Genomic DNA, 25656 nt, shown 5'->3' with positions numbered 1-25656 from the left:
CAACATGCTTATAGTATTAGAACTGCCCAAACGTCTAGTGCATTGTATCTACACATGAGTTTGTGTGATCACACAATTAAGTGAGATGGAGCAAAAAGCATTACTAATTGTCGTGGTTTCGTGGAACGGAATTTGATCGAGTCTGCCTTAATCAGTGTCTAAATCTTATCAATTTTAGTACTGGTATGTACAAACTTGATCATTTTTAAGATACAATATTGCACAACAGTTTAAGAAAAAACTCTGAAAGGGCTACTATGTCTCATTTCAATATTATATTCATATATTGTGTGTTCATTGAGGCTTTAATCTTTCATCCTTATTCTCTGACCGCTTAATCATATTATTCTAAGCTAAATCTATACTGCTTCTGGGTAATTCTTTACCTGGGAATATGTGGTCATATTCAGCTGTTGACCTGTACCCTCTCTTTGTTTCTCCTAGTCAGTCTGGTGTTGATAACGGCTGTAAAACGGCCGAAACGTTCATCTTCCTTTCCAATTTCTTTGTGGATTTTCTGCATATATATATATATCTTTTCACTATAATATATATATATAATATATATATAATATATATATATAATATATATATATAATATATATATAATATATATATATATATATATAATATATATATATATATATATATATATATATATATATATATATATATATATATATATGTCGTACCTAGTAGCCAGAACTCACTTTTTGCCCTACTATGCAAGGCCCGATTTGCATAATAAGCCAAGTTTTCATCAATTAATTGTTTTTCGACTACCTAACCTACCTAACCTAACCTAACCTAACTTTTTCGGCTACCTAACCTAACCTATCCTATAAAGATAGGTTAGGTTAGGTTAGGTAGGGTTGGTTAGGTTCGGTCATATATCTACGTTAATTTTAACTCCAATAAAAAAAAATTGACCTCATACATAATGAAATGGGTAGCTTTATCATTTCATAAGAAAAAAAATAGAGAAAATATATTAATTCAGGAAAACTTGGCTTATTAGGCAAATCGGGCCTTGCATAGTAGGCATAGAAGTGCGTTCTGGCTACTAGGTACGACATATATATATATATATATATATATATATATATATATATATATATACATATATATATATATATATATATATATATATATATATATATATATATATATATATATATATATATATATATATATATATATATATATTTCTTGATGCTTCTATATTGGAGCGGAGTCTTGAGGTGGGTAGAATATAGTTGTGCAATTTCTTTATCCACAATTTCTTTGTGGATTTTCTGCATATATTTATATATATATATATATATATATATATATATATATATATATATATATATATATATATATAATATATATATAATATATATATAATATATATATATATATATATATATATATATATAATATATATATATATATATATATATATATATATATAATATATATATATATATATATATATATATATGTCATACCTAGTAGCCAGAACGCACTTCTCAGCCTACTATGCAAGGCCTGATTTGCCTAATAAGCCAAGTTTTCCTGAATTAATATATTTTCTCTATTTTTTTTCTTATGAAATGATGAAGCTACCCATTTCATTATGTATGAGGTCAATTTTTTTTTATTGGAGTTAAAATTAACGTAGATATATGACCGAACCTAACCAACCCTACCTAACATAACCTATCCTATCTTTATAGGTTAGGTTAGGTAGCTGAAAAAGTTAGGTTAGGTTAGGTTAGGTAGGTTAGGTAGTCGAAAAAAATTATTTCATGAAAACTTGGCTTATTAGGCAAATCGGGCCTTGCATAGTAGGCCGAGAAGTGCGTTCTGGCTACTAGGTACGACGACATATATATATATATATATATATATATATATATATATTATTAAACATGACCGAAAAAGTGATATTAATAATTCTAACACAAATTTTTTCGATCTTATGTTTCTTTTCACTGTTGATGGTAATTGAAAAATCAATTCTCCAAAATTCGTTTTTATTTCTAGTCTGACGCGACACTTGAACGCGTTTCGTAATAACTTATTACATTTTCAAAGACTTTTAGTTTACACACACACAACTATTACCTGCAAACACTAAACAGAGTTCTTAATTATGCTATGATTTAAACAGCTTTCATTTTTCATTTTATACCCACATTTTGGGTGAGGTGATATGTTACAACAGTTTTCAATGAGGTGAACAAAACTTTCAACACAGGATAGAACACGAAACAATGGGTATTGAAGGTAAGAATGGAAGTAATTGCAGAGGGCCTATTGGCCCATATTTCTTGATGCTTCTATATTGGAGTGGAGTCTTGAAGTGGGTAGAATATAGTTGTGCATTAATTGGCTGTTGATTGCTGGTGTTGACATCTTGATGTGTAGTGCCTCGCAGATGTCAAGCCGCCTGCTATCGCTGTATCTATCGATGATTTCTGTGTTGTTTGCTAAGATTTCTCTGGTGATCGTTTGGTTGTGGGAAGAGATTATATGTTCCTTAATGGAGCCCTGCTGCTTATGCATCGTTAATCGCCTGGAAAGAGATGTTGTTGTCTTGCCTATATACTGAGTTTTTTGAGGCTTACAGTCCCCAGGAGGGCATTTGAAGGCATAGACGACGTTGGTCTCTTTTAAAGCATTCTGCTTTGTGTCTGGAGAGTTTCTCATGAGTAGGCTGGCCGTTTTTCTGTTTTTTTTTGGTTTTATAGTAAATCGTCAGTTGTATCTTCTGATTTTTGTCTGTAGGGATAACATTTCTATTAACAATATCTTTCAGGACCCTTTCCTCCATTTTATGAGCTGTGGAAAAGAAGTTCCTGTAAAATAGTCTAATAGGGGGTATAGGTGTTGTGTTAGTTGTCTCTTCAGAGGTTGCATGGCGTTTCACTTTCCTTCTTGTGATGTCTTCAACGAAACCATTGGAGAAGCCGTTGTAGACTAGGACCTGCCTTACCCTACAGAGTTCTTCGTCGACTTGCTTCTATCCTGAGCTGTGGCTGAGAGCACGGTCGACATAAGCGTTAACAACACTCCTTTTGTACCTGTCTGGGCAGTCACTGTTGGCATTCAGGCACATTCCTATGTTTGTTTCCTTAGTGTAGACTGCAGTGTGGAAACCTCCGCTCCTTTCCATGACTGTTACATCTAGAAAGGGCAGCTTCCCATCCTTCTCCATCTCGTAAGTGAAACGCAACACAGAATTCTGCTCAAATGCCTCTTTCAGCTCCTGCAGATGTCTGACATCAAGTACCTGTGTAAAAATGTCGTCAACATACCTGCGGTATATGGCCGGTTTCAAGTTCATGTCGACTAAGACTTTTTGCTCGATGGTACCCATGTAGAAGTTCGCAAAAAGGACACCTAGGGGAGAACCCATGGCAACCCCATCTACTTGCTTATACATGTGCCCATCCGGGCTCAAGAAGGGTGCCTCTTTAGTACAAGCTTGGATTAGTTTCCTTAGAATGTTTTCTGGTATGTCAAGAGGAGTACAGGCCGGATCACGATACACTCTGTCCGCTATCATCCCGATTGTTTCATCCACAAGTACATTGGTAAACAGTGATTCTACGTCCAATGAGGCTCTTATCCCTGTGGCCCGTGTTCCCCGCAGTAAGTCAACAAATTCCTTTAGAGACTTCAGGCTGAAGGCGCAAGGGATATTAGGAGTCAGCAAACCGTTGAGTCGTTTCGCCAGTCTGTACGTGGGTGTGGGTATCTGGCTGATGATTGGCCGAAGTGGGTTTCCAGGCTTATGTGTCTTGACATTTCCATACGCGTATCCAGGTTTATATTCCCCAATAATCTTTGGCAGGTGGAGTCCGGATTTCTTGGCGTTCACAGTTTCGATCAATTTGTTGACCTTTGCTTTCAATTCGGCTGTAGTGTCCTTCGTTACCCTTTGGAATTTAGTTTGGTCAGAGAGTATGAGGTTCATTTTCGCCAGATATTCGTCTTTTTTAAGAATGACGTATATTGGCGACTTGTCACCTCTCCTGACAACTATTTCCTTGTTCTCACGAAGGCTCTTAGCTGCCGCTTTGAGCTCGGGGGACAGTATGGTGCTTCTGTAGTTGCCTCGATAAAATTGTAGTTGCCTATAAAACCAAAAAAACGGCCAGCCTACTCATGAGAAACTCTCTAGACACAAAGCAGAATGCTTTAAAAAGAGACCAACGTCGTCTATGCCTTTAAATGCCCTCTTGGGGACTGTAAGCCTCAAAAAACTCAGTATATGGGCAAGACAACAACATCTCTTTCCAGGCGATTAACGATGCATAAGCAACAGGGCTCCATTAAGGAACATATAATCTCTTCCCACAACCAAACCATCACCAGAGAAATCTTAGCAAACAACACAGAAATCATCGATAGATACAGCGATAGCAGGCGGCTTGACATCTGCGAGTCACTACACATCAAGAAGTCAACACCAGCAATCAACAGCCAATTAATGAACAACTATATTCTACTCACTTCAAGACTCCGCTCCAATATAGAAGCATCAAGAAATATGGGCCAATAGGCCCTCTGCAATTACTTCCATTCTCACCTTCAATACCCATTGTTTCGTGTTCTATCCTGTGTTGAAAGTTTTGTTCACCTCATCCAAAACTGTTGTAACATATCACCTCACCCAAAATGCGGGTATAAAATGAAAAATGAAAGCTGTTTAAATCATAGCATAAGTAAGAACTCTGTTTAGTGTTTGCAGGTAATAGTTGTGTGTGTGTAAACTAAAAGTCTTTGAAAATGTAATAAGTTATTACGAAACGCGTTCAAGTGTCGCGTCAGACTAGAAATAAAAATGAATTTTGGAGAATTGATTTTTCAATTACCATAACAGTGAAAAGAAACATAAGAAAGATCGAGAAAACTCGTGTTAGAATTATTAATCTTACTTTTTCGGTCATATTTAATAATATATGTCTACAGGAAAGACTGCTACCAAAATATACTAATATATATATATATAATATATATATATATATATATATAATATATATATATATATATATATATATATATATATATATATATATATATATATATATATATATATATATATATATATATAAAGTGGAACCTCTATTAACGAGTGGCTCTATTAACGAGTTTTTCCAGTAACGAGCAAGCCACTCGCAGCAAATTTGTCTCTATTGACGAGCTCGCCTCTATTAACGAGTGAAACTACATGGCGCTTCCTAGCGTCTCGCGGGTTTTCGCAAATTCTCAGACGCCTCCGACGCCAGTGTTGTTGTTGTATCTCACACGACAAGCATCCCTCTGGATTTATTTGAGCTTTTCTTTGGGTTTTTAGTGGTTTTGCGACTACAATTTGTAACACACGATGTCTCCAAAGAAGCTGCTTGCTAAAGATAGTGTTGTCAAGAGGAAGAAAGACACAATTACTGTGGATTTAAAGAAGAAAATTATAGCAAAGCATGAGTGTGGTGTCTGTGTGATTGATCTCACAAGGGAGTATGGCAGGTCCTCATCAACAATTTACACCATTAGTAAGGGAATGAGGAGGTAAGGGAGGATGCTGCCTCTTCCACTGAGATCAGGGAAGTGTTTGGAATGTTTGAAAAGGTGAACTCATTCGTGGAAAAGCTGCCCTGATAAAGCAGTGACAACCAGGTGTGTGAAAATGTTTAAGTAATTTATCACTTTGTGATAACACTTTATGAAAGTGTTATCACTTTCGCAGGTATATGTCACTTGAACGTGACACACTTTTTTTCTCTTGAATGCACCCAAACACCGCGCTCAAGCGTCATTTGAGCAAATATTTCTATAAAATCCAATTCTTATCCGATCGACTTGGGGATTGTATACATGTTTGCTATGAAATTTCCGTTTTCTTTAATAACCACATTGCCTATTTGAGAAAACGGCATTGTATTGTATCTTCGTGGTAAGACTATTATATTGTTGACACAACGAGTGTAATCAACGTAGTTTTTTATTTGGTGCTGGTCTAACGCATCCTTGTGTGACATTTGAAATGAAATTTGGGTGAAATTCCCAAGAAGAGAGAGTCCGCCTGACTCAGAGGTGGATTCCCCTTCCACACCATAACCCCTCTCATCCTTCCCACCTCTCCATCGTCTCCCTCAAGCCAGCAACTACTCTTCATAAGGTAAAGTAAATATTAAAACACTACAACAAAACATTTATATTTACATGTGCAATATTATATTTACATAAAAAAAAGTCATACAAGTATGGATGTTTTTGGGAGTGGAACGGATTAAATTTATTTCCTTTATTTTAAATGGGGAAATTTGTTTCCAAAGACGAGTTTTCCAGGTAACGAGCTCGGTGCCAGAACGGATTAAACTCGTTAATAGAGGTTCCACTGTATATATATATATATATATATATATATATATATATATATATATATATATATATATATATTAGTATATTTTGGTAGCAGTCTTTCCTGTAGACATATATTATTAAATATGACCGAAAAAGTAAGATTAATAATTCTAACACGAATTTTCTCAATCTTTCGTACATTACGCTTCACTGTTGGAGGTAAATCAAAAATCACTTCTCCAAAATTCATTTTTATTTCTAGTCTGACGCGACACGGGCGCGTTTCGTAAAACTTATTACATTTTCAAAGACTTCACAAATACACAACTGATTAGAACTTACGTATCTCTGATTTTATATCTACATTTGAGTGAGGTGGGAGGGGTGATGTGGCATTAACACAAGACAGAACAAGAGGGGATATTAATAGGGTATTAAAAGTATCAACACAAGACAGAACAGAAACAATGGGTATTGAATAGAAGTGTTTGTAGAAAGCCTATTGGTCCATATTTCTTGATGCTTCTATATTGGAGCGGAGTCTTGAGGTGGGTAGAATATAGTTGTGCAATAATTGGCTGTTGATTGCTGGTGTTGACTTCTTGATGTGTAGTGCCTCGCAAACGTCAAGCCGCCTGCTATCGCTGTATCTATCGATGATTTCTGTGTTGTTTACTAGGATTTCTCTGGCGATGTTTTGGTTATGGGAAGAGATTATATGTTCCTTAATGGAGCCCTGTTGCTTATGCATCGTTAAACGCCTAGAAAGAGATGTTGTTGTCTTGCCTATATACTGGGTTTTTTGGAGCTTACAGTCCCCAAGTGGGCATTTGAAGGCATAGACGACGTTAGTCTGTTTTAAAGCGTTCTGTTTTGTGTCTGGGGAGTTTCTCATGAGTAGGCTGGCCGTTTTTCTGGTTTTATAGTAAATCGTCAGTTGTATCCTCTGATTTTTGTCTGTAGGGATAACGTTTCAATTAACAATATCTTTCAGGACCCTTTCCTCCGTTTTATGAGCTGTGGAAAAGAAGTTCCTGTAAAATAGTCTAATAGGGGGTATAGGTGTTGTGTTAGTTGTCTCTTCAGAGGTTGCATGGCTTTTCACTTTCCTTCTTATGATGTCTTCGATGAAACCATTGGAGAAGCCGTTATTGAATAGGACCTGCCTTACCCTACAGAGTTCTTCGTCGACTTGCTTCCATTCTGAGCTGTGGCTGAGAGCATGGTCGACGTATGCGTTAACAACACTCCTCTTGTACCTGTCAGGGCAGTCGCTGTTTGCATTTAGGCACATTCCTATGTTTGTTTCCTTAGTGTAGACTGCAGTGTGGAAACCTCCGCCCTTTTCCATGACTGTTACATCTAGAAAAGGCAGCTTCCCATCCTTTTCCGTCTCGTAAGTGAAACGCAGCACGGAACTCTGCTCAAATGCCTCCTTCAGCTCCTGCAGATGTCTGACATCAGGTACCTGTGTAAAAATGTCGTCAACATACTAGACAACGCGTCAGACTAGAAATAAAAATGAATTTTGGAGAAGTGATTTTTTATTTACCTCCAACAGTGAAGCGTAATGTACGAAAGATTGAGAAAATTCGTGTTAGAATTATTAATCTTACTTTTTCGGTCATATTTAATAATATATATATATATATATATATATATATATATATATATATATATATATATATATATATATATATATATATATAATGTCGTACCTAGTAGCCAGAATGCACTTCTCGGCTTACTATACAAGGACCAATTTGCCTAATATGCCGAGTGATTTTCTTTATTCTCAATAAATTGTTTCCTATTAGTTTATTTTAAATATTATTATTATATTATATTCAGAACATAAATTATTGATTTAGTTATGTTAGTTTAGGTTAGGTTAAGATAGGTTAGGTTAAGATAGGTTAGGTTAGGTTAGTTAGGGTTCGTTAGCTTCGGTCATATATCTTCGGTAGTTTTAACTCAAATTTAAAAAAATTAGCTCATACATAATTAAATAAATAGCTGTATTGTTTCATAAGAAAAAATATAAAAAAATTGAAATTCATGAAAACTTGGCTTATTAGGCAAATCGGGACTTGCATAGTAGGCCGAGAAGTGTGTTCTGGCTCTTTGGTACGACATTTTATATATATATATATATATATATATATATATATATATATATATATATATATGCGAACAAGCCTGAATTCATATATATATATATATATATATATATATATATATATATACATATATATATATATATATATATATATATATATAAAATCATATATATATATATATATATATATATATATATATATATATATATATATATATATATATATATATATATACTGTACTTAGTTTATAAATCAAATAGATAAGATTTGGTGGTCTTATCACCATCAAATCAACTAAGCCCAGATTTGTGTGAGACCAATAGTCAATTTATCCATCATGGTTATGTTTGGGGAAGAGTATCACTCAATCTCAACAGTCCTGTAATGTAATTGTGTCCCCATAGTAAGTGTAAAATAATCCAGAGTTGTTCAGTAAAACCCATGTGTTAAGATGTAACCCACAGTGTACTTATTGTCCAACTTAGACTAAGAATACTTGATCCTTCCCCCATTACTCCATACGATACATACAGTTCCTTCCATTATTCATAATAAAGTAAGGACGGGTTTTGTTAGTCTGTACTCTCAGGTATGGCTTACAAACAGCCCTGCTGCTGCAATATGTTACCAAAATATATTATCCCATACTCTGGGATATGTTTATAAAAAATATTGGCCTTGCTGTGAATTATTTAATCTGTCAGTAATATTAACCCTGCTCTGAAATAGCTAATGCAAAGAATGTATAAAAATATTATGTAATTTGTATTAGTAAATAAAGTACTGTAATATTAGTTTTTGTTGTAAATACATCTAGCATAACTAAATATTCTTTTCCACAGGATAACAAGCCAGAGGAATGTTCAGTGTGTTTTAACGATTATGACGACAATCAACTACGACCTCGTACACTGCTGTGTGGTCACACATTCTGCTCCCAGTGTGTTGACAATGCTATCAAGAATGGTCAGCTGACCTGCCCCAGCTGCCGTGCCGAGCACGCTGCCACAGCCGCTACTCAGTTCCCAATTAACTATGCTGTGGAGGCTTTTGTTAGGAAACTCAAAAATATCCAGCCATCAACTGAGGAAGTAGTGCCAGCAAAACCTTATGAAGGTCCCACCAGAGGCATCAGTAAGAAGTTACGTTCCCTGGTGCAGGAGCAGAAGAGCATCATCAGCATCCTCATTACTAGCTGTGAAGAGGTACTGTCCCAGCTGGGGGAGTATCGGGGCCAGCTGGGGGACTGGAAGACTCACCACCTCCAGCTCCAGGACAGACTCTATGCTCTGGTAGAGCAGAACAAGTCAGCAATGAAGCTCTTGGAACTGGAGGATACCAGTGTGGTGGATATGACAACACAAGGAGAGGAAGGGAAGACTCAGCTGCAGGCCATGTTGGGGAGCCTCGACGCAGTCAACACTCCACAGGAGTTTGACACAACCATAGACACAGCTGATGGGTGCAGCATGAAGATAGAAGATTGGCTCCAGAAGTGCCAGGAACTCTTCCCTAATGTCAAGACTGTCCACACCTCAGTGAAGGTACGCTGCTGAAGGTCACATTGTTCTCACCCAACTGAGTGTTGTATTGCCTCTATATAAACACTTTTGACATGGAGACACATCATGATGAGAGTAGACTTTATATATAGGAAACTTTCTGGGGGGAGCCCCGTTGGTTTCCTGAAGCTATCCAGGCTGATATGAATATACTATATTAGCTTTTTGGAATCAGTCGATGTGCATAGAGTTCTTGCCTACCGGGGACCACATGCCAGAACTTGGCTCCCTCAGAGAGGCACAAGGAGCAATGGCCTATAGAAACTCCCATGTGGTTGGGAGCATTCTATGTCTGCCATCGACCAGGACAGGCACCCAGAAAGGTAGGTGCCCCAAAACAAACCCCTATTCTGGTGAAAATATTGCTACCGAAATCTGAACAAGTGGACAGAACTCCCCAAACGAAAATTAGGAAATGAGCATGACGTCATCATGTTGCTGCGCTGCTGTCTGTGCTACCTTACCACCCCCCTCCCTGGGAGGGGGAAGGGGGAGTCCCAGACCCTCACACCAGCGATCCACCCTTCAGTTCTTGGCTGATGTGATAATGGCGAGATCTTATGCCTCTGGCTACTGAATTTGTCTCAGTTTCTGTGCCTTGTGGCATGGTCTGTGTCTAAGGGTGGTGTGCAAGCCAGGAGTAATATTCTTCAGTATTTGGGCTGCATGCACCTAGGGTCGCCTTCCCTCGGTGCTTTGTAAGTACTGCCCTTGGGGCTTATGGCCACCTTCCAAAAATCACCTTCGGATCTACCTCTGCTGTCTTTTACTGCTCGGTACTTGGCTACCCTTGGAGTCAACTGGCGCTTTTGTTGCCCCTGCTTGCCTCAGGGTAGGAGGTAGTTTTTGTCACTGGTATGACGTACCTCACTGGTAGCGTGGGGTACTGCATGGCTAGTTATCACCTATTATAGCGGCCGGCTCTGTTCCACCTGGATAAGTTGTCCTTTTGTAGGGTTTTTCTTTTGTTTTTGTTTTCCTGCCTGGTGGGTGGGTCTGCCTTTGATCGGTTGCCCCTATATATATTCAGGGTATCTATATACACATATCTGTGTTCTTTATGGTATCCCCTGCTGGGCCCTCTGTGAGTGGACACGTCCTGGGGGTTCAGCTTTTAGAAGTTTGCTTGGTAGTTTTGGGTGCAGGTTTGCAGGATCCCTGCCTGGCTTCCCTTAGCTTGTTACCAAGGCTAAGGGCCCTGGGAAACCACGCTGGGGGTCCGATGGATGCGACCCTTGAGTTCCCTTTCGCTTTGTGTGAGGTTGATAGTTGCTCTGTCTCCTTGTATCAGGGTGACAATCACCAGTTGTGCCTCCACCATGCTGCGTGTAGGGTCAGTGATTCTTTTGACCCAGAGTCATGTGACGTTTGTTGTTTGTACATTCTCCAGTTCACCCATGCTACTGATCATGATATGAGGGTGCAGGCAGCAGCTGCATTGCATGCTACGTTTAGGTTGCTGCAATGTGAGGTTAGTTGCTTCCCCAGATGCCCCGAGACTGGCCCGTTTTGGTTTTAGTGGCCCGGACTTGTGGGTGGGAGTCACTTCGACTTTGGTTCCATCTGCCCCTCCTTGTCCTTCCCAGTTTTCACCTATAACAGTGGCTGGCGCTTTTTTTATCTTGGTATGATGTCCTCTTGTGAGGTTTTTCTTTTTCTTTTAGCCTGGTGGGGGGGGGGGGGTCTGCCTTGGTGTGCCTCCTCCTTTATATTAGGGTTGTTTTTGTTTGGTGTTACCCCCCGGGTTCACCCTCGTGAGTGGACACGTCCCGGGGGTTCAGCATTAGTTGTGCTGACTGGTAGCTTGGGCGCTGGTTAGCAGTACCCTGCCTGGGATTACCCTTAGCAGACCCAGTCTAGGGGCCCTGGGAAACCCCGCTGGGGCACTCGGGATCCAATGGATGAGACCCCTGAGTTCGCACTCACTTTGTGTAAGTTTGAGGCTTGCTCTGTCCCTTTGTCTTAAGGTGATGCTCATTGTTTTTGCCTCCGTCGTGTTGCCTGTTGGGTCGGTGACACATTTGACCCTGACTCCTGCGAGCTTTGTTGCTTGTTTGTGACTCAATTCACTCAATCTAATGATGACATTATTCGGATTCACGGGGCTCGCTCGTTACAGGATAGGTTAACCCTAAAATGGCGCATGGCTATATACCATTTGACACCCACAGGCGCATACAAAAAAAAAAAAAAAAATTTCTTCATAACCTGTTAATTTGTGTTCACTGATAATGGGAAAAATACTAAAAAAATTGTAAGTGGCATATATTGCCCGCTATAGGGCGGGTAAGCCTGGCAAAAAACAGGCGCTGACTCAGCGTGCATCCCAGGCGGTCTGTTGCTCGCCAGCTGTCAGGCCAGAGTTTCCACAAAGAGATAATTACCTAATTATATCAATGTCTCTAATTGATTTTTCTTAGTTTTTTGCAGTAATATTATTCAATAGTGTGTAGTGTGATATATTTATATAATAAAATGAGTGAATCATAGCTGTACTCAAAAATATGGTGTCCATATTGTTGATTCAATTATGTTCATCAAACAGTGAACAAATACTTTGTCGGTTATTACACTATATACACAGGTTATATATAAGTATCTGCATGTTTTGTTCACCATAACGAACCACTAAGTTGCTATTATGAGTCAAAAAGTAACGAGGAGTGACCGCCACATTCCAGCCAGCCACTTGCTGCCACTCACTCCCTCCCTCAACACCTCACTCGCCCACATTCTCCTCCCACCATACTGTTTTTGCTTTTATTCACTATATATATAGCGTCTATATATAAGTATCTACATTCGTGTTCACCATAACGAATCACTAAGTTCATATGCTGAGTGGCAGTGGCAGTGGCAGCCCGCCACTGGCTGCCACTCCCTCCCTCACCTCACCTGACTTGCCACCATTCTCCTCCCACCATACTGTTTTTGCTTTTATATACAGACGTTATATATAAGTATTTACATGTTTTGTTCACCATAACTGTACATCTAAGCTTGTATGGTGAGTAAAAGTACAAAGACGTAGGACCTCACACAGTCAGCTGGTGGCTGCCGCCCTCAAGGCCAGACGCACTAATATTTCTCCTACAATAATACTGTTTGTGGTGTTATTACGCTATATACACACACATTATATATAAATATCTACCTGTTTTATTCACCATACTTGTACAAGTAAACTGGTATGGTGCCGACAGACCATCGTGGTCACCAGTAAACAACATGATAAGTCGTGCAGACAACGCCACCGCAGATCCTTCGGTTCTGTCCTTTCGGAGGTTTTTGGCTTCCCGCGCCTCGCCTACTGTGGACAGCCATTTCGGCTTACCTCCTGCGCGACCCAGAATATGCCTCCATAAAGGATCCATCTTTCTTCAGGTCTGGTTCTTCATCTCTATTCTGGGTTCGTTATGAGGTTCCGGGCTCGTCTTGGCTTGCGGACTGCCCTTTGTTCTCATTGGATGCTTGGGACTCCTTCTGTCGTACCCGCAGGCTTGAGTGGCGCGAGGCGTTGACTGTGGTCCAGGTTTACCTAAGGGGGGGGGAGCGATTTTGAGCACCTTAATGAGTGCCTTTTTGCTCCTGCCCTTCTGCAGGATGTTGGCGCGGTTCAGCTTCATTTACCGCTCCCTTCCATGTTGGCTGCGCTTGTGGCTGAGGACTTGCACGTGTGTAGCTTGCTGGCTTTGGTCCTTCATTTCTTTTCCCCCTCCTGGAGCTGTCTTCGGATTGGCTTTGTGGAGGATGTAGAGGCGCTTGGGGCCATTCCTGGGTCTGGTGCCTTGGTCTCGGCTGCTCGTGCATCGTCTGCACTTTTGAAGCTGTTTGCGCCAATCCTGCGGTATGCGCTTTCGCGGTTTTTCGCTGCGCATCTCGCCTGTCGACAGGTGGTGCTCGCTTCCTCCTTGGAATCCGCTTGGGCCCTGGCTCTTAGATTGTTTTCACACTTGTGTCCTTTGTTGTTTGCGGCCTTTGCAGTGGAGCAGTATAGGCTGGTGGCTTCTTCCAGTTGCCGCCTGATGTCTGATTTGTTGGTTCTCCAGGGTTCTCATGTTAGTTCTTCCCAGAGGGGTCATGCCAGGGCTCGCGGTTCTGCACGTTGGGGTGGGCCACAGTTGCCGGTTTCGGAGCTGGTGCCGCCTTTGGTCTCGGCTGCACCTGGTAGGCGTGGTGCTCGCTCTGCAGGCAGGTCAAGTTCTCGTAAGGGGCATCAGCCCTTTCGCGGTTCACCCTATTGATGGGGCGATGGGGGGGGGGGGGAGGCTTGCTCTGTTTGCTTATGCCTGGTCTCATGATTCGTGGGATTTTCAGGTTGTTTCTTGCGGCGTGTGGTAGCGTTGGGTCGCCCCTCCTTCTTCAGGGGGTTCGGGGGCTGGCAGGGCAGGCCTCTTCTTTTGCGCTCTGTTAGGTTGTCTTGGAGTGGGTGCACTTGGTCGTGGTCGAAACGACCACGTCTCTCAGGTGGGTTTCCCGACTGTTTCCAGTTCAGAAACGGGACTGTACGAACCTGTGGTTCTTTCTGGATTTGTCCCTTCTCAACCCCTGGGTTTCTTGCCCCTCATTTCAGATGATCACTCTGTCCCAGGTCCGGCTTCTGTTGGAGCCAGGCACTTGGATGGTGTTCCTGGACCTCAAGGACGTGTATTCGCACATCCCAATTTATCTGGGGTTCTGGGACTGGCTCAGTTTTGTTGTGGGGTGCAAGAGTTACTGCTTTCATTGTCTATCGTTCGGGTTGACCTGGCACCTCACGTGTTTGCACGCCTTACCCGGGTCATGGTGGCCCGTCTGCATCTGTCAGGTGTTCGGGTTTTGGCCTACCTTGATGACTGGCTGGTTTGGGCTGCATGTCAGTTCACGTGTCAGCTCGCCAGGGATTTATTTCTATCCGAGCTTGCCGGGTTCTGGTTCTGGGTGAACTGGAGGAAGTCCCATCTGGTTCCCTCTAAGGTTCGGTCTTGGCTGGGTCTTGTGTGGGACGTTGTGACCACTTCCTTGTCTCTTCCTCCGGTGGATCTGCTTTGTCTGCATTCCAGCCTTCGTCTGTTCCTGAGGGGCTCTAGGGTCACACGGCGGTTGCTCGAGGGTTTGTGTGGTGTAGCCTGAACTTTGCCATGATGGTCTACCCACCGGGTCGGGTTTGGCTTCGTCAGCTGTTCTGGTTTCTTCAGGGGCGTCTCTTGCACCTCTCTTGCGACCGCTGAGTTCGGCCTCCTGAGGCTTTGCCTCAGTTGCTGTGTTGCCAGCTTCCTCTAAGGGTTTTTCGGGGTTCAGTGCCTTGGCTTTTCCCGAGCCCTCACTCGATGTGTTCACAGACTCGTCGTCTCCTGGCAGGGGTTTTGTGACCTGTGCTGACCAAGCTGGCCAAGGACGATGGGGTCAGTCCTTCCATCGGGCTCAAAGCATAGTGCGGGAGTTCGCGGCTGTGTGGATGTCGCTCTGGAGGATTCGGGTCGCTGGCGAGTCAACGATCCGGCTTCATTTGGACTGTTTCCCAGTGGTTCATTGCCTGAATCACGGGAGTTCGATGCGGTCCTTGGCTCTTTGGGGCTGGTCACTTCGGGTGACTCATCTGCTGAGTTCTTAGGGTTTGGCTCTCCTGGCAGTTCACGTTTGGGGAGTCCAATGTCCTGACAGACGGGCCTGTCCCACTTCCTTCCCCTTGCAACGGAGTGGACAGTCGACACAGAGTCGTTCAGTTAGCTCTGCCGGACATTCGAGCCTCCGGTGGTGGACCTCTTCACTTCGGCGTGGCGCCCTTCCTCGACTGTGAGCCGTCGGCGTTCATGCTTTTCGGCAGGACTGGGCGAGGTGGGGGTTACCTGTACCTCTTCCCCCCGATTCAGATGTTGCTCCAGGTCCTAGCTCGCTGCGAGTCTTACCTGGGTTGAGTTGTCCTGACTCCTTGGTGGCCTGCCCAGCCTTGGTTTGAGGTGCTTTTTTTTTTTTATTATTATTTTCTACAACAGACGTGGCCACACATTTACAATGCTAACCAGCATATATACATTTTCTTCTGTCCTCCATGGACAGGGTTAGAGAAATGTTAAACATAGAGTTCAAGGGTTTATTGAACACTCAACCACAGAAGGTGATTCTGTGGTTTTAAAATGCTAAGCCAACCTACATACGTAAATACATAGATACACAGATTTACGTTTCAGGTGCTGCTTGCTCAGTGTTTGAACCCGAGGGTCTTTTGCAGCTCTGCCTCTTTCAGCAGATTGGTCCAGCCCGATATAAAGTTAGTTCGTTCTTCTCGAGTCTTTGCATCTGGATTTTCTGACTCAAGTCTATCACAACTTGTATGGTGTGCAGGTGGCTTTGTTGTTGGTCTCCCACCTGCGTGCTTTGACTAGACACCAGTATGAAGTTTCCTGGCGATCCTTCCGGTTTTTCCTCTCACTACGTAGGTGTATTTCGATCTCTAATAGGGTTGTTTTTGTCCATCCTTTCGTGGTTGTTTCAAGATCGTCATCTTGTGCCAAATACTGTCGCCTCATATTGTGCTGCGCTGACGGAGTCGTTCCAACTTGCGTTCGGTGTTGATGTTACATCTGCTCCGTTTCGCAAGCTGTCTCGTACATTGTTTCACCACCGGCCTGCTCATGCGCCACCTGAGCCGTCCTGGTCTTTGGACCGGGTGCTCTCTTTTCTCTCTTCTCCTCTGTTTGTTGTGGCCCCTTCAGTTCAGGGCTGTTTTTCTAAGGCTCTTATCCTGTAGGCATTGGCCTCTGGGAGGGTCGGGTTGGGGAGCTTCATGCTCTCCTCCAGCGCAGGGGTTTCTGCTCCTTTGGTCCTGGTAGTAGGTTTGTTCTGTTGCAGCCGTCTTTTTCTGGCGAAGAATGAGTCTGCTGCTTTCCGAAGAGGTCCTTGGGTTATTGATGCTTGGATGGTCAGGCCGGGGCTGCATCATGTGTTGTGTCCGGTTGTGGCTCTCCATCGTTATTTGCGCGCCAAGGCTGTGGTGGCTGGGGATGTGCTTAGGGTGAACCCAGTTTCCCTTCTTTCCTGTTCCCAGGCTCTGGTCTCCCAGGTCGTCTGCAGGGTTAAGTCTAGCCAGCCTGCATTCTATCCTCATGCCCATTACGTTCGTAAGTTTGTTGCACTGGCTGCCGTCTTTGGTAACATGTCTTGGGTTTATATTCGGACACTGGGTTGTTGGTGGTCGGACACAAGTCGAGCCTGGCCTTGGGCCGGGCTTGGGGAGTAGAAGAGCTCCCAGAACCCCATCAACCAGGTATCAACCAGGGTTCTGGCCCCTCGCTACCTGGTCAAAGTCCTTGGACCTAGTAGGGCCTGTACTGCATTGGTCGGCAGATGCAGCCAGTTGTCTCAGCTTCGCGTTGAGGAGTGAGGACTGACCGCCGCCTGGGTAAGTCCCTGTTTTTCCTTGTCTTTGGGTAGTTAGCTCCTGGGAGCTGACAGGGTGCCCCCCAGAAAACCAGCGTTGAATGTAATGAATCCCTGTATTACATTGCGAATGTAATGAATACTGGAGTGAACGATATGGGAGAAAATACAGAATAGAACCAGTGAAGAACAGAGGTGCCATAGGCACAATCAGAGAAAACTGAATAAACATCAGAGGTCCGGGGTTGTTCAACGTCCTACCAGTGAGCATCAGAAATATTGCCGGAACACCCGTGGGCATCTTCAAGAGAAAACTAGATTGTTTTCTTCAAGGAGTGCCGGACCAACTGGGCTGTGTTGGGTATGTGGGCCTGTGGGCTGCTCCAAGCAACAGCCTGGTGGACCAAACTCTCACAAGCTGCTACTTGTGAGCAGCAGCTTCTACTCCCTAAGCCCGGCCTCAGGCCGGGCTTGGGGAGTAGAAGAACTCCCAGAACCCCATCAAGCAGGTATCGCTATTTTCTGGGAGAGTCCCAAAGGCTCCCCGGCATCCCTCCCTCCAGTCGGCGGTGTTTTTCATGAGTTTTGACATCCAAGTGAGTTTAGAGCCCCAGGCGTGAGGGTCTGGGGCTCTCCCTTCCCCCTCCCGGGGAGGGGGGAGGGTTGCATAGACAGTGGCGCTGCAACGTAATGACGTCATGCTCGTTTGCTAATTTTCGTTTGAGTTCTGTCCACTCGTTCAGCTTTTGGTAGCAATATTTTCACCAGAATAAGGGTTTGTTTTAGGGTGCCTACCTTTCTGGGTGCCAGACCCGGTCGATGGCAGACATAGAATGCTCCCAACCACACGGGGGTTTCTATAGGCCATTGCTCCTCACGCCTCTTCGAGGGGGGCCAGGTTCTGGCTCGTGGTCCCTGGTAGGAAAGAACTCCATGCACATTGACTGATGCGAGAAAGCTAATATATCCATATCTGTGGGGAGCCTCCGGGACTCACCCAGAAAATGACGTTTCATTACGTTCAGCGCTGGTTTTTTGCTCTAATACCTGAAACATTGTTATTAATAAAGTCAACTGTCATCTTGGTGATTCTCTACACTGTGGTCAGTACTTTGTTCACTTCACCCATGTCAACTGTCATAATAGTGACAGACTGACTACAGGTGTAGTTTCAGTTTCCTGATGCTTCATTATAGTCTAGTTACTTTACTCAGAGCCTGATGCTTCATTATAGTCCAGTTACTTTACTCAGTGCCTGATGCTTCATTATAGTCCAGTTACTTTACTCAGCGCCTGATGCTTCATTATCAAATCAAATCAATCAAATCAAATGTTTATTTAGGTAAGGTACATACCTTACCTAAATAAACTATACCTACATACAAGAAATTTTACAAAGAGTGATGGATTTATAGATAGGGCTAGTACATACAATGCCTAAAGCCACTATTACGCAAAGCGTTTCGGGCATGAAAAACTTAAATGACTAAAGCTTAATACTAATTGAGCATAAAGAGTAAAATAAAAACATGGAATGAAAACATAGCTGAAAAAGCAGCACAAATACAATTCTGTAGATAAACAGCGCTCTTTAAAAAAACAGACATTGGTTGACAATAGAGGGGTAAGGTAGGTTACAGGGAATTTATTAGGTATAGCTTCGTTTTTCTTAAACTGGTTGAGAGAGGTACAGTCTTTAACATGGTTGGGAAGGTCATTCCACAATCTGGGTCCCTTGATTTGTAGAGCATTTCTAGTTTGATTAAGACGTACTCTAGGAATATTAAAACTGTATTTATTTCTGGTGTGGTGCTCATGGGTTCTGTTACAACCTTCTATGAAGCTTTTGAGGTCAGGATTGGCATTCCAGTTTAGCGTTTTATATATGTATAATACACATGAGAGAATGTGCAGTGACTTAATGTCTAACATATTCAGAGATTTGAGTAGGGGTACCGAGTGATGTCTGGGGCCAGAGTTGGATATTTTCCTAATAGCAGCTTTGTGTTGAGTAATTAGAGGATGTAAATGATTTTGGGTAGTAGAGCCCCAAGCACAAATACCATAGTTAAGATATGGATAGATAAGGGAGTAATAGAGAGTCACCAGGGCAGGGCGGGGTACATAATATCTGATCTTAGAAAGAATGCCAACAGTTTTTGAAACTTTTTTTGATATATTTAGAATGTGTCGCTGGAAATTCAGCTTGTGGTCAATGAGAATGCCAAGGAATTTGCCATCTAATTTGTTACAAATTTGGGTATTGTTTATTTTGAGATTTATTTGATTAGAGGATTTATTGCCAAACAGAATATAGAAAGTTTTGTCAATGTTAAGGGTGAGTTTGTTGGCAGTTAGCCAAAGATGGACTTGATTTAGCTCAGTATTTACTGCGGCATTTAGAGCAAGGGGGTCAAGACTGGAGTAAATGAAGGTTGTGTCATCAGCAAATAGAATTGGTTTGAGGTGTTGGGAGGCATTTATAAGGTCATTAATGTAGATGAGAAAGAGGAGAGGGCCAAGTATGCTGCCCTGAGGAACACCAATGTTGATGGGTAGGGTGGGAGAAATTGAATTATTCACAGAAACATACTGGAGCCTGTCAGTATGGTAGGATTTGAGGTATTGCAGGGAGTGTCCTCTGACTCCATAATGATGTAATTTAAGAAGAAGGTTTTGGTGGTTGACAGTGTTAAAAGCTTTACGCAGGTCCACAAATAACCCAGCAGGGAACTCATTTTTATCAAGAGCTGTATGAATCGAGTTAAGCATACTAATAAGTGCATCGTTAGTGCTTTTTTTGGGTCTGAAGCCATATTGGCAAGGGCTAAGTATATTGTGTTTGGCTAGATAAGAGTAAAGCTGCTTATAGATTAGTTTTTTTTAAATTTTTGACAAGTTTGGCAGGATTGATATAGGTCTGTAGTTGTTAACATTTGTGAGATCACCACATTTGTGGACAGGCGTTACTCTCGCTTTTTTTTAGAATATCTGGAAAGGTTTGGAGTACAAGTGACTTGTTGAAGAACAATGCAATAACAGGGGCTAAAGATCTGGAGGCTTTTTTGTAAATTAAAGTTGGTATCTCCTCAAGGGCACTAGACTTGGTTTTAAGGGAAAGGATTATCTCATTGACGTCAGTGGAATTAATAGGCTTTAGGTACAGAGACTGTGGATAGTTACCTGTAAGATAGTCCTTAATATCAGTACTGGAAGATGGAATATCATTTGCAAGGGATGACCCAATGGAAGAGAAGAACCTATTGAACTCAATAGCAGAATCTGAGGCTGAAAGCTGACCATCGTTATTGGACAGGAGTGTTGGTTTGTTATTTAAAGTCTTTGATCCCAATATTTGTGAAATTGTGCTCCAAGTTTTTTTAATGTTGCTCTTTATTTGGGTAAATTTATCTTGGTAGTATTTAGTTTTGGCTCGTCTAATTATCTTAAATAGCAATAATGAGTAATTCTTTGAGAATTCTTTGGAGACAATTCCTAACCTATACTTCTTCTCAAGGTCATGTTTTTTATTAATGGATTTAAGTATTCCCTTTGTAAGCCAGGGATTGTTAAGCCTTTTGGTTGTGACTTGTTTCGTAAGCATAGGACAGTGGGTGTTATAAAGGCTAAGAGTTTTTTTGAAGAAAAGATTGCACTGCTAGGTTGATGTCCCTTATGGTACTTTATATTATAGTCCAGTTACTTTACTCAGTGCCTGATGCTTCATTATAGTCCAGTTACTTTACTCAGTGCCTGATGCTTCATTATAGTCCAGTTACTTTACTCAGTGCCTGATGCTTCATTATAGTCCAGTTACATTACTCAGTGCCTGATGCTTCATTATAGTCCAGTTACATTAGTCAGAGCCTGATGCTTCATTATAGTCCAGTTACATTACTCAGAGCCTGATTCTTCATTATAGTCCAGTTACATTACTAGGAGCCTGATGCTTCATTATAGTCCAGTTACTTTACTTAGAGCCTGATGCTTCATTATAGTCCAGTTACTTTACTCAGTGCCTGATGCTTCATTATAGTCCAGTTACTTTACTCAGAGCCTGATGCTTCATTATAGTCCAGTTACTTTACTCAGTGCCTGATGCTTCATTATAGTCCAGTTACATTACTCAGTGCCTGATGCTTCATTATAGTCCAGTTACATTACTCTTCTTCCAGGTATAAATGTGGTCCAATTTGTTGGTCGACTGGAGATATTTAGCCAGTGCTTTGACTATTTGATATTTTTCCTGTAACTTTCCTCGTAGCCTGATGCCTCATTATAGTCCAGGTTTCACCATTAATGTTTGTGTTGGTAATGACAGGTGCAGGAGACCATCAGGGAGGCCCTGGAGATGATGACCACAGAGACAGGTGCCACAGCTGACCCCGTACACCTGGGAGACTCAGCCTCCAGCATCATGAATAAAGTTCAGGAAATCACAGGAGAGATCCCCCAGAAGCAATTAACAGTAAGTTTTTTTCTTATATCACAAGATATTGAGTTATATTTTGAGGAGAGGAAGCTGTTCTTAGGTTTATCGAGGTTCCCCAAGGACAACTACTGACTTAATATACAATACACAATAGTTGCCATACTCCTGGAAAAACATTTACTGCTAGGTGAACAGTGGAATCTGGTGAAAGGAAACATGGGAATAATTTCTGTCCTGCGCGATGATTGAACTTGCTGTAACAACTCCTTAAAGACGAAGGTAACGGGAATTGAATGTTATATCTGTAAGACTAGATTCCATTCGGCTTGCAGAGGAGTGAGTAACACTACGGCACTGAGAGCTGGCCACTTGCTCTGGGTGTGTAAAAATGGCCTGCCAGCTTGGAATATCCTAAAAAACCTTCTAGATAACATGACGCATGATCGGAAAACATCATTCATTGGAAGCCTACCAGCCATCCAGAAGGAGTGGGAAAGGAACAACAACAATTCTAATATACCAGGGGTGGAGGCTATAGTCAGGGATGAAACTGAGGCTGTAACTCGGGAAGTTGTAAACTCTGACTCAGTAGGCCAGGATGTAGATGACAGTAAACTAGAAAGTGTACCAGACAGCACTGACAGCTCGATAGGTACAGACACTACGACGGTTCCCGATAGAGCAATTCAGAACAGAAGGACAGACTTATGCAAATTTTATGCAAAGGGCATATGCAGACATAGATATGCTGGTAATAAGAAAGGATTAGAATGCAGTTACCAACATCCCAAAAAATGTTTAAATATGCTTAGGAAAGGTGAGTGTCGATTTGGATCAATATGTAGGTTTTTCCATCCTGACATGTGCCAAACCTCACTGGAGGACAGAAAATGCTATGACCTCAGCTGCCCACACTTTCACGTGAAAGGCACGGATCGCTACATAAAGAGTGGCAAGTAGGATAATGAATTTGGAGGAAACTATAAATTTTTTATACCAGACCGACAGAGAATTCAAAAGGAGCAGCATGGAGAGTGTATGGAACTGGATGCCAGATCCACTTGCATTCCAGAATTACAGATACAATTACAAACCGAAAGGGAACTACAACTACGACAGGCAACTGCCCTACAACAATCAGTACTGGTCAGAACAAACTCATTATGTCCACGCATAATGGGCTTGCCGAAAAAGTCTCCCATTCAAACTATCACTAATAGAGTAACCTCATTCATCTTTGCCAACGTACAAGGACTGAAAACAAGAACAAACAACAAAGTACAGTTCATAAATGGCCTCCTCATGGAGTCAAATGCAGTATTTGGAGCTTTCACAGAAACCCATGCAGGGGAATTGTTGGACAGTGAGATCTGGATTCCAGGATATAACCTATACAGGTGTGATAGGAAAATTAGGTCACATGGAGGAGTGGGTCTGTATATTAGGGAAGACCTTGTATGCTCCGAGCTCCTAAACGTTGCAAATGAGGTGGTAGAGGTACTGGGATTAAAAATTTAGAAAATAAATTTAGTGATTATTCTAATATACAAACCGCCAGATGCAACGGCTGAGGAATTCACAGAACAGATAAACAAAATAGAGAATAGCCTTGATAATTTGGAGAACCCGATACCTGATATTATCTTCCTAGGTGACTTCAACTTGCCTAGTCACAGGTGGAGTTGGGCCGGGGCTCTGCTAGCACTCAGCTGCTAGGGGCTCAAAAGGCCGAATACTCAGCCCCTCCGACTCCCGGGATTCACCGGAGTCTCCTTCGTCACACAGGAGAGGACCAACAATGCCCACCTCCGCAGGTCTTTGCTTCCACCACAAAAGGGGTGCCACTGATTCACCCTGGAAGCCCTTCAGTCAAACACGGGGAAACTGCTGTTAACAGTTCCGGCCTAGACCCGTAGAGGAGTGAAGGAAGACTCAGGCTTACCTTATAACCATAACCTCCCTGAGTCTTGCCTGCCAGACAAAAAGGTGGCAGGAACTCCTTTCCCGCCTGTCATCTCTATCTTCTTCTTAACAAGGTCGCCAGCTGGGTTATTATATCTGCACCCCAGCAATGCAGTTCAGTGGGTGTATTATATATTGTTTGTAGCCAGAAGATTGCTACTCCCATAGATCTGCTACTAGACTGTCGGCCCACGGTACTCTCCCAGGAAAGTCTGTGTGGCTTTACCTCTCTCTAGCCACCACGTTACTAGTTGCCACCATTCAGGCACTGATACTGATCGGAAGGCTAAGGGTACACTTTTATATAGGTCCGTGCTGTCTTTACCACTCTCCAGGCAATAAGAACTCCTATAGAGAACTTTGTGTTCCCTAGGTGGTACTATGGTAACCTTCGTGTATGCTCAGAGAAATAATATAAATGGAGGCACACTTAAAAAAATAAAAAAAATAAAATGTTTATTTAGGTAAGGTACATACAATAAATTTTTACAAAGATTGGTTGACTTATAGGTAGAGCTAGTACATACAATGCCTAAAGCCACTATTACGCAAAGCGTTTCGGGCTTAAACACAATGATAAAATGTGTGAATTTACTGATGCAAATTACATGAACACACATACAATCACAAGTAATACATGAATATGAAAATAAGGATAATAAGTCTGGAGATCGTCAGCCTCTTCTTCCACGACCTCCAACACTCCTTCAACTGGGCAGAAAGACAGGAGTCCCACACTCTCTCACAGGAGGGCCTCTTCACCACGTCGGCGCCTCTCCTTCACTGTCCTGCCATTAATACACACTGTCCCCTCTGACAGTCCTGGACACAAGCTGCCTTGCAACCTGTTCTACTAAAGTATTAATGTCCTATTGCCACATACATAAGTAAATATTGTGGCCTAACTAGCCTACTCACACAAGGGGTAATGGGAGGGAAAATGATCTACCTTACATTCCTGGCTCACGACGCCTGTCCCTCGATTTTGTGAGGTTCCCACTCTTCCTGAGTCGATCCTTGACAATCCAGGAACGTTCCACAGGTCCTCAGGTGTCGTGGAGCCTTCGCGTCATCGCCATTCCAATCCCTGAGATTCAGCTACCCCAATCCTGGTTCATCGATGGGCACAGAGCTGACCACTATTTTCCCACACTCGCCCCTTCTACAAGTCGTTGCTCCTTGTCCTAGGAACGGTGTCGTCCTTCCAAAACCCTCAGTGGATGTGACCCGGTCACAGCTAGGCTTGCCCGCCACACCTTTCCAGGCCCTCAACGTCCAGCGTCGTCGCCGAATATTTTCCAAGTTTGGCACTCTTTTGCTCAATAAACTTGGTTCCTTTTTGCTTCCCAGAAGTGCGGGGTCTCCAATACGTGAGATGGGCTGCGATAGCCAGCTCTAATCCACTAAGAAAGGCTTGTAGAGCCTCAAATCCTTGAGAGCTGACCAAGGTGCGTCCTCTCGCTTCCAAGGTCAGGTCAACTCTGACGTTGGTGCCGCCCGGGGCACTCGGTGACGTCATGGCGGGCCCTGATTGGTCGCCTGCGACCTAAGTCGGCCAATCCGCGATCGGCTAGTGTCCCTTCCAAAACGTCATATCTGCATTAGGGGATACTCTTTCATTTTATATCAGGGCGCCAATTTCCCCTTACTTACAACTTATAATGTAACTTTCTCCCTTAACTGGCAGCCGGTCTGGTCGCCACATATATCAATAGACTCCCTGAACCTCAGAGAATCAGTAGGGAGAGCTGATATGACTCTTAAAGCAGGCAAACGAAAGAAATAGGAGAGGGCACCGTAACATACCCCTCCCCTTAAAATAAGAGTCATATCGGAAGAGCAGCACTCAAGAGGGCAACCTATA

At 42.5% G+C, this 25656-nt stretch overlaps 1 protein-coding gene across 1 annotated transcript in view; it reads left to right on the top strand.

Annotated features, from left to right (window-relative positions):
* Positions 1-25656, top strand: part of LOC138349670 (uncharacterized) — a 140088-nt gene that overhangs the window by 33501 nt on the left and 80931 nt on the right. Inside the window, exons 2-3 of the mRNA XM_069337398.1 lie at positions 9320-10021; positions 21720-21866. Coding sequence (XP_069193499.1) covers positions 9791-10021; positions 21720-21866 — 378 coding nt within the window. The 5' untranslated portion in view covers positions 9320-9790. The remainder of the gene's footprint in view (positions 1-9319; positions 10022-21719; positions 21867-25656) is intronic.

This window comes from Procambarus clarkii, chromosome 37, assembly GCF_040958095.1.
Source record: "Procambarus clarkii isolate CNS0578487 chromosome 37, FALCON_Pclarkii_2.0, whole genome shotgun sequence".
NCBI classification, from domain to species: domain Eukaryota; kingdom Metazoa; phylum Arthropoda; class Malacostraca; order Decapoda; family Cambaridae; genus Procambarus; species Procambarus clarkii.
The sequence above is the reverse complement of the archived record's forward strand: the minus strand, read 5'-3'. Positions and strand labels throughout refer to the sequence as shown.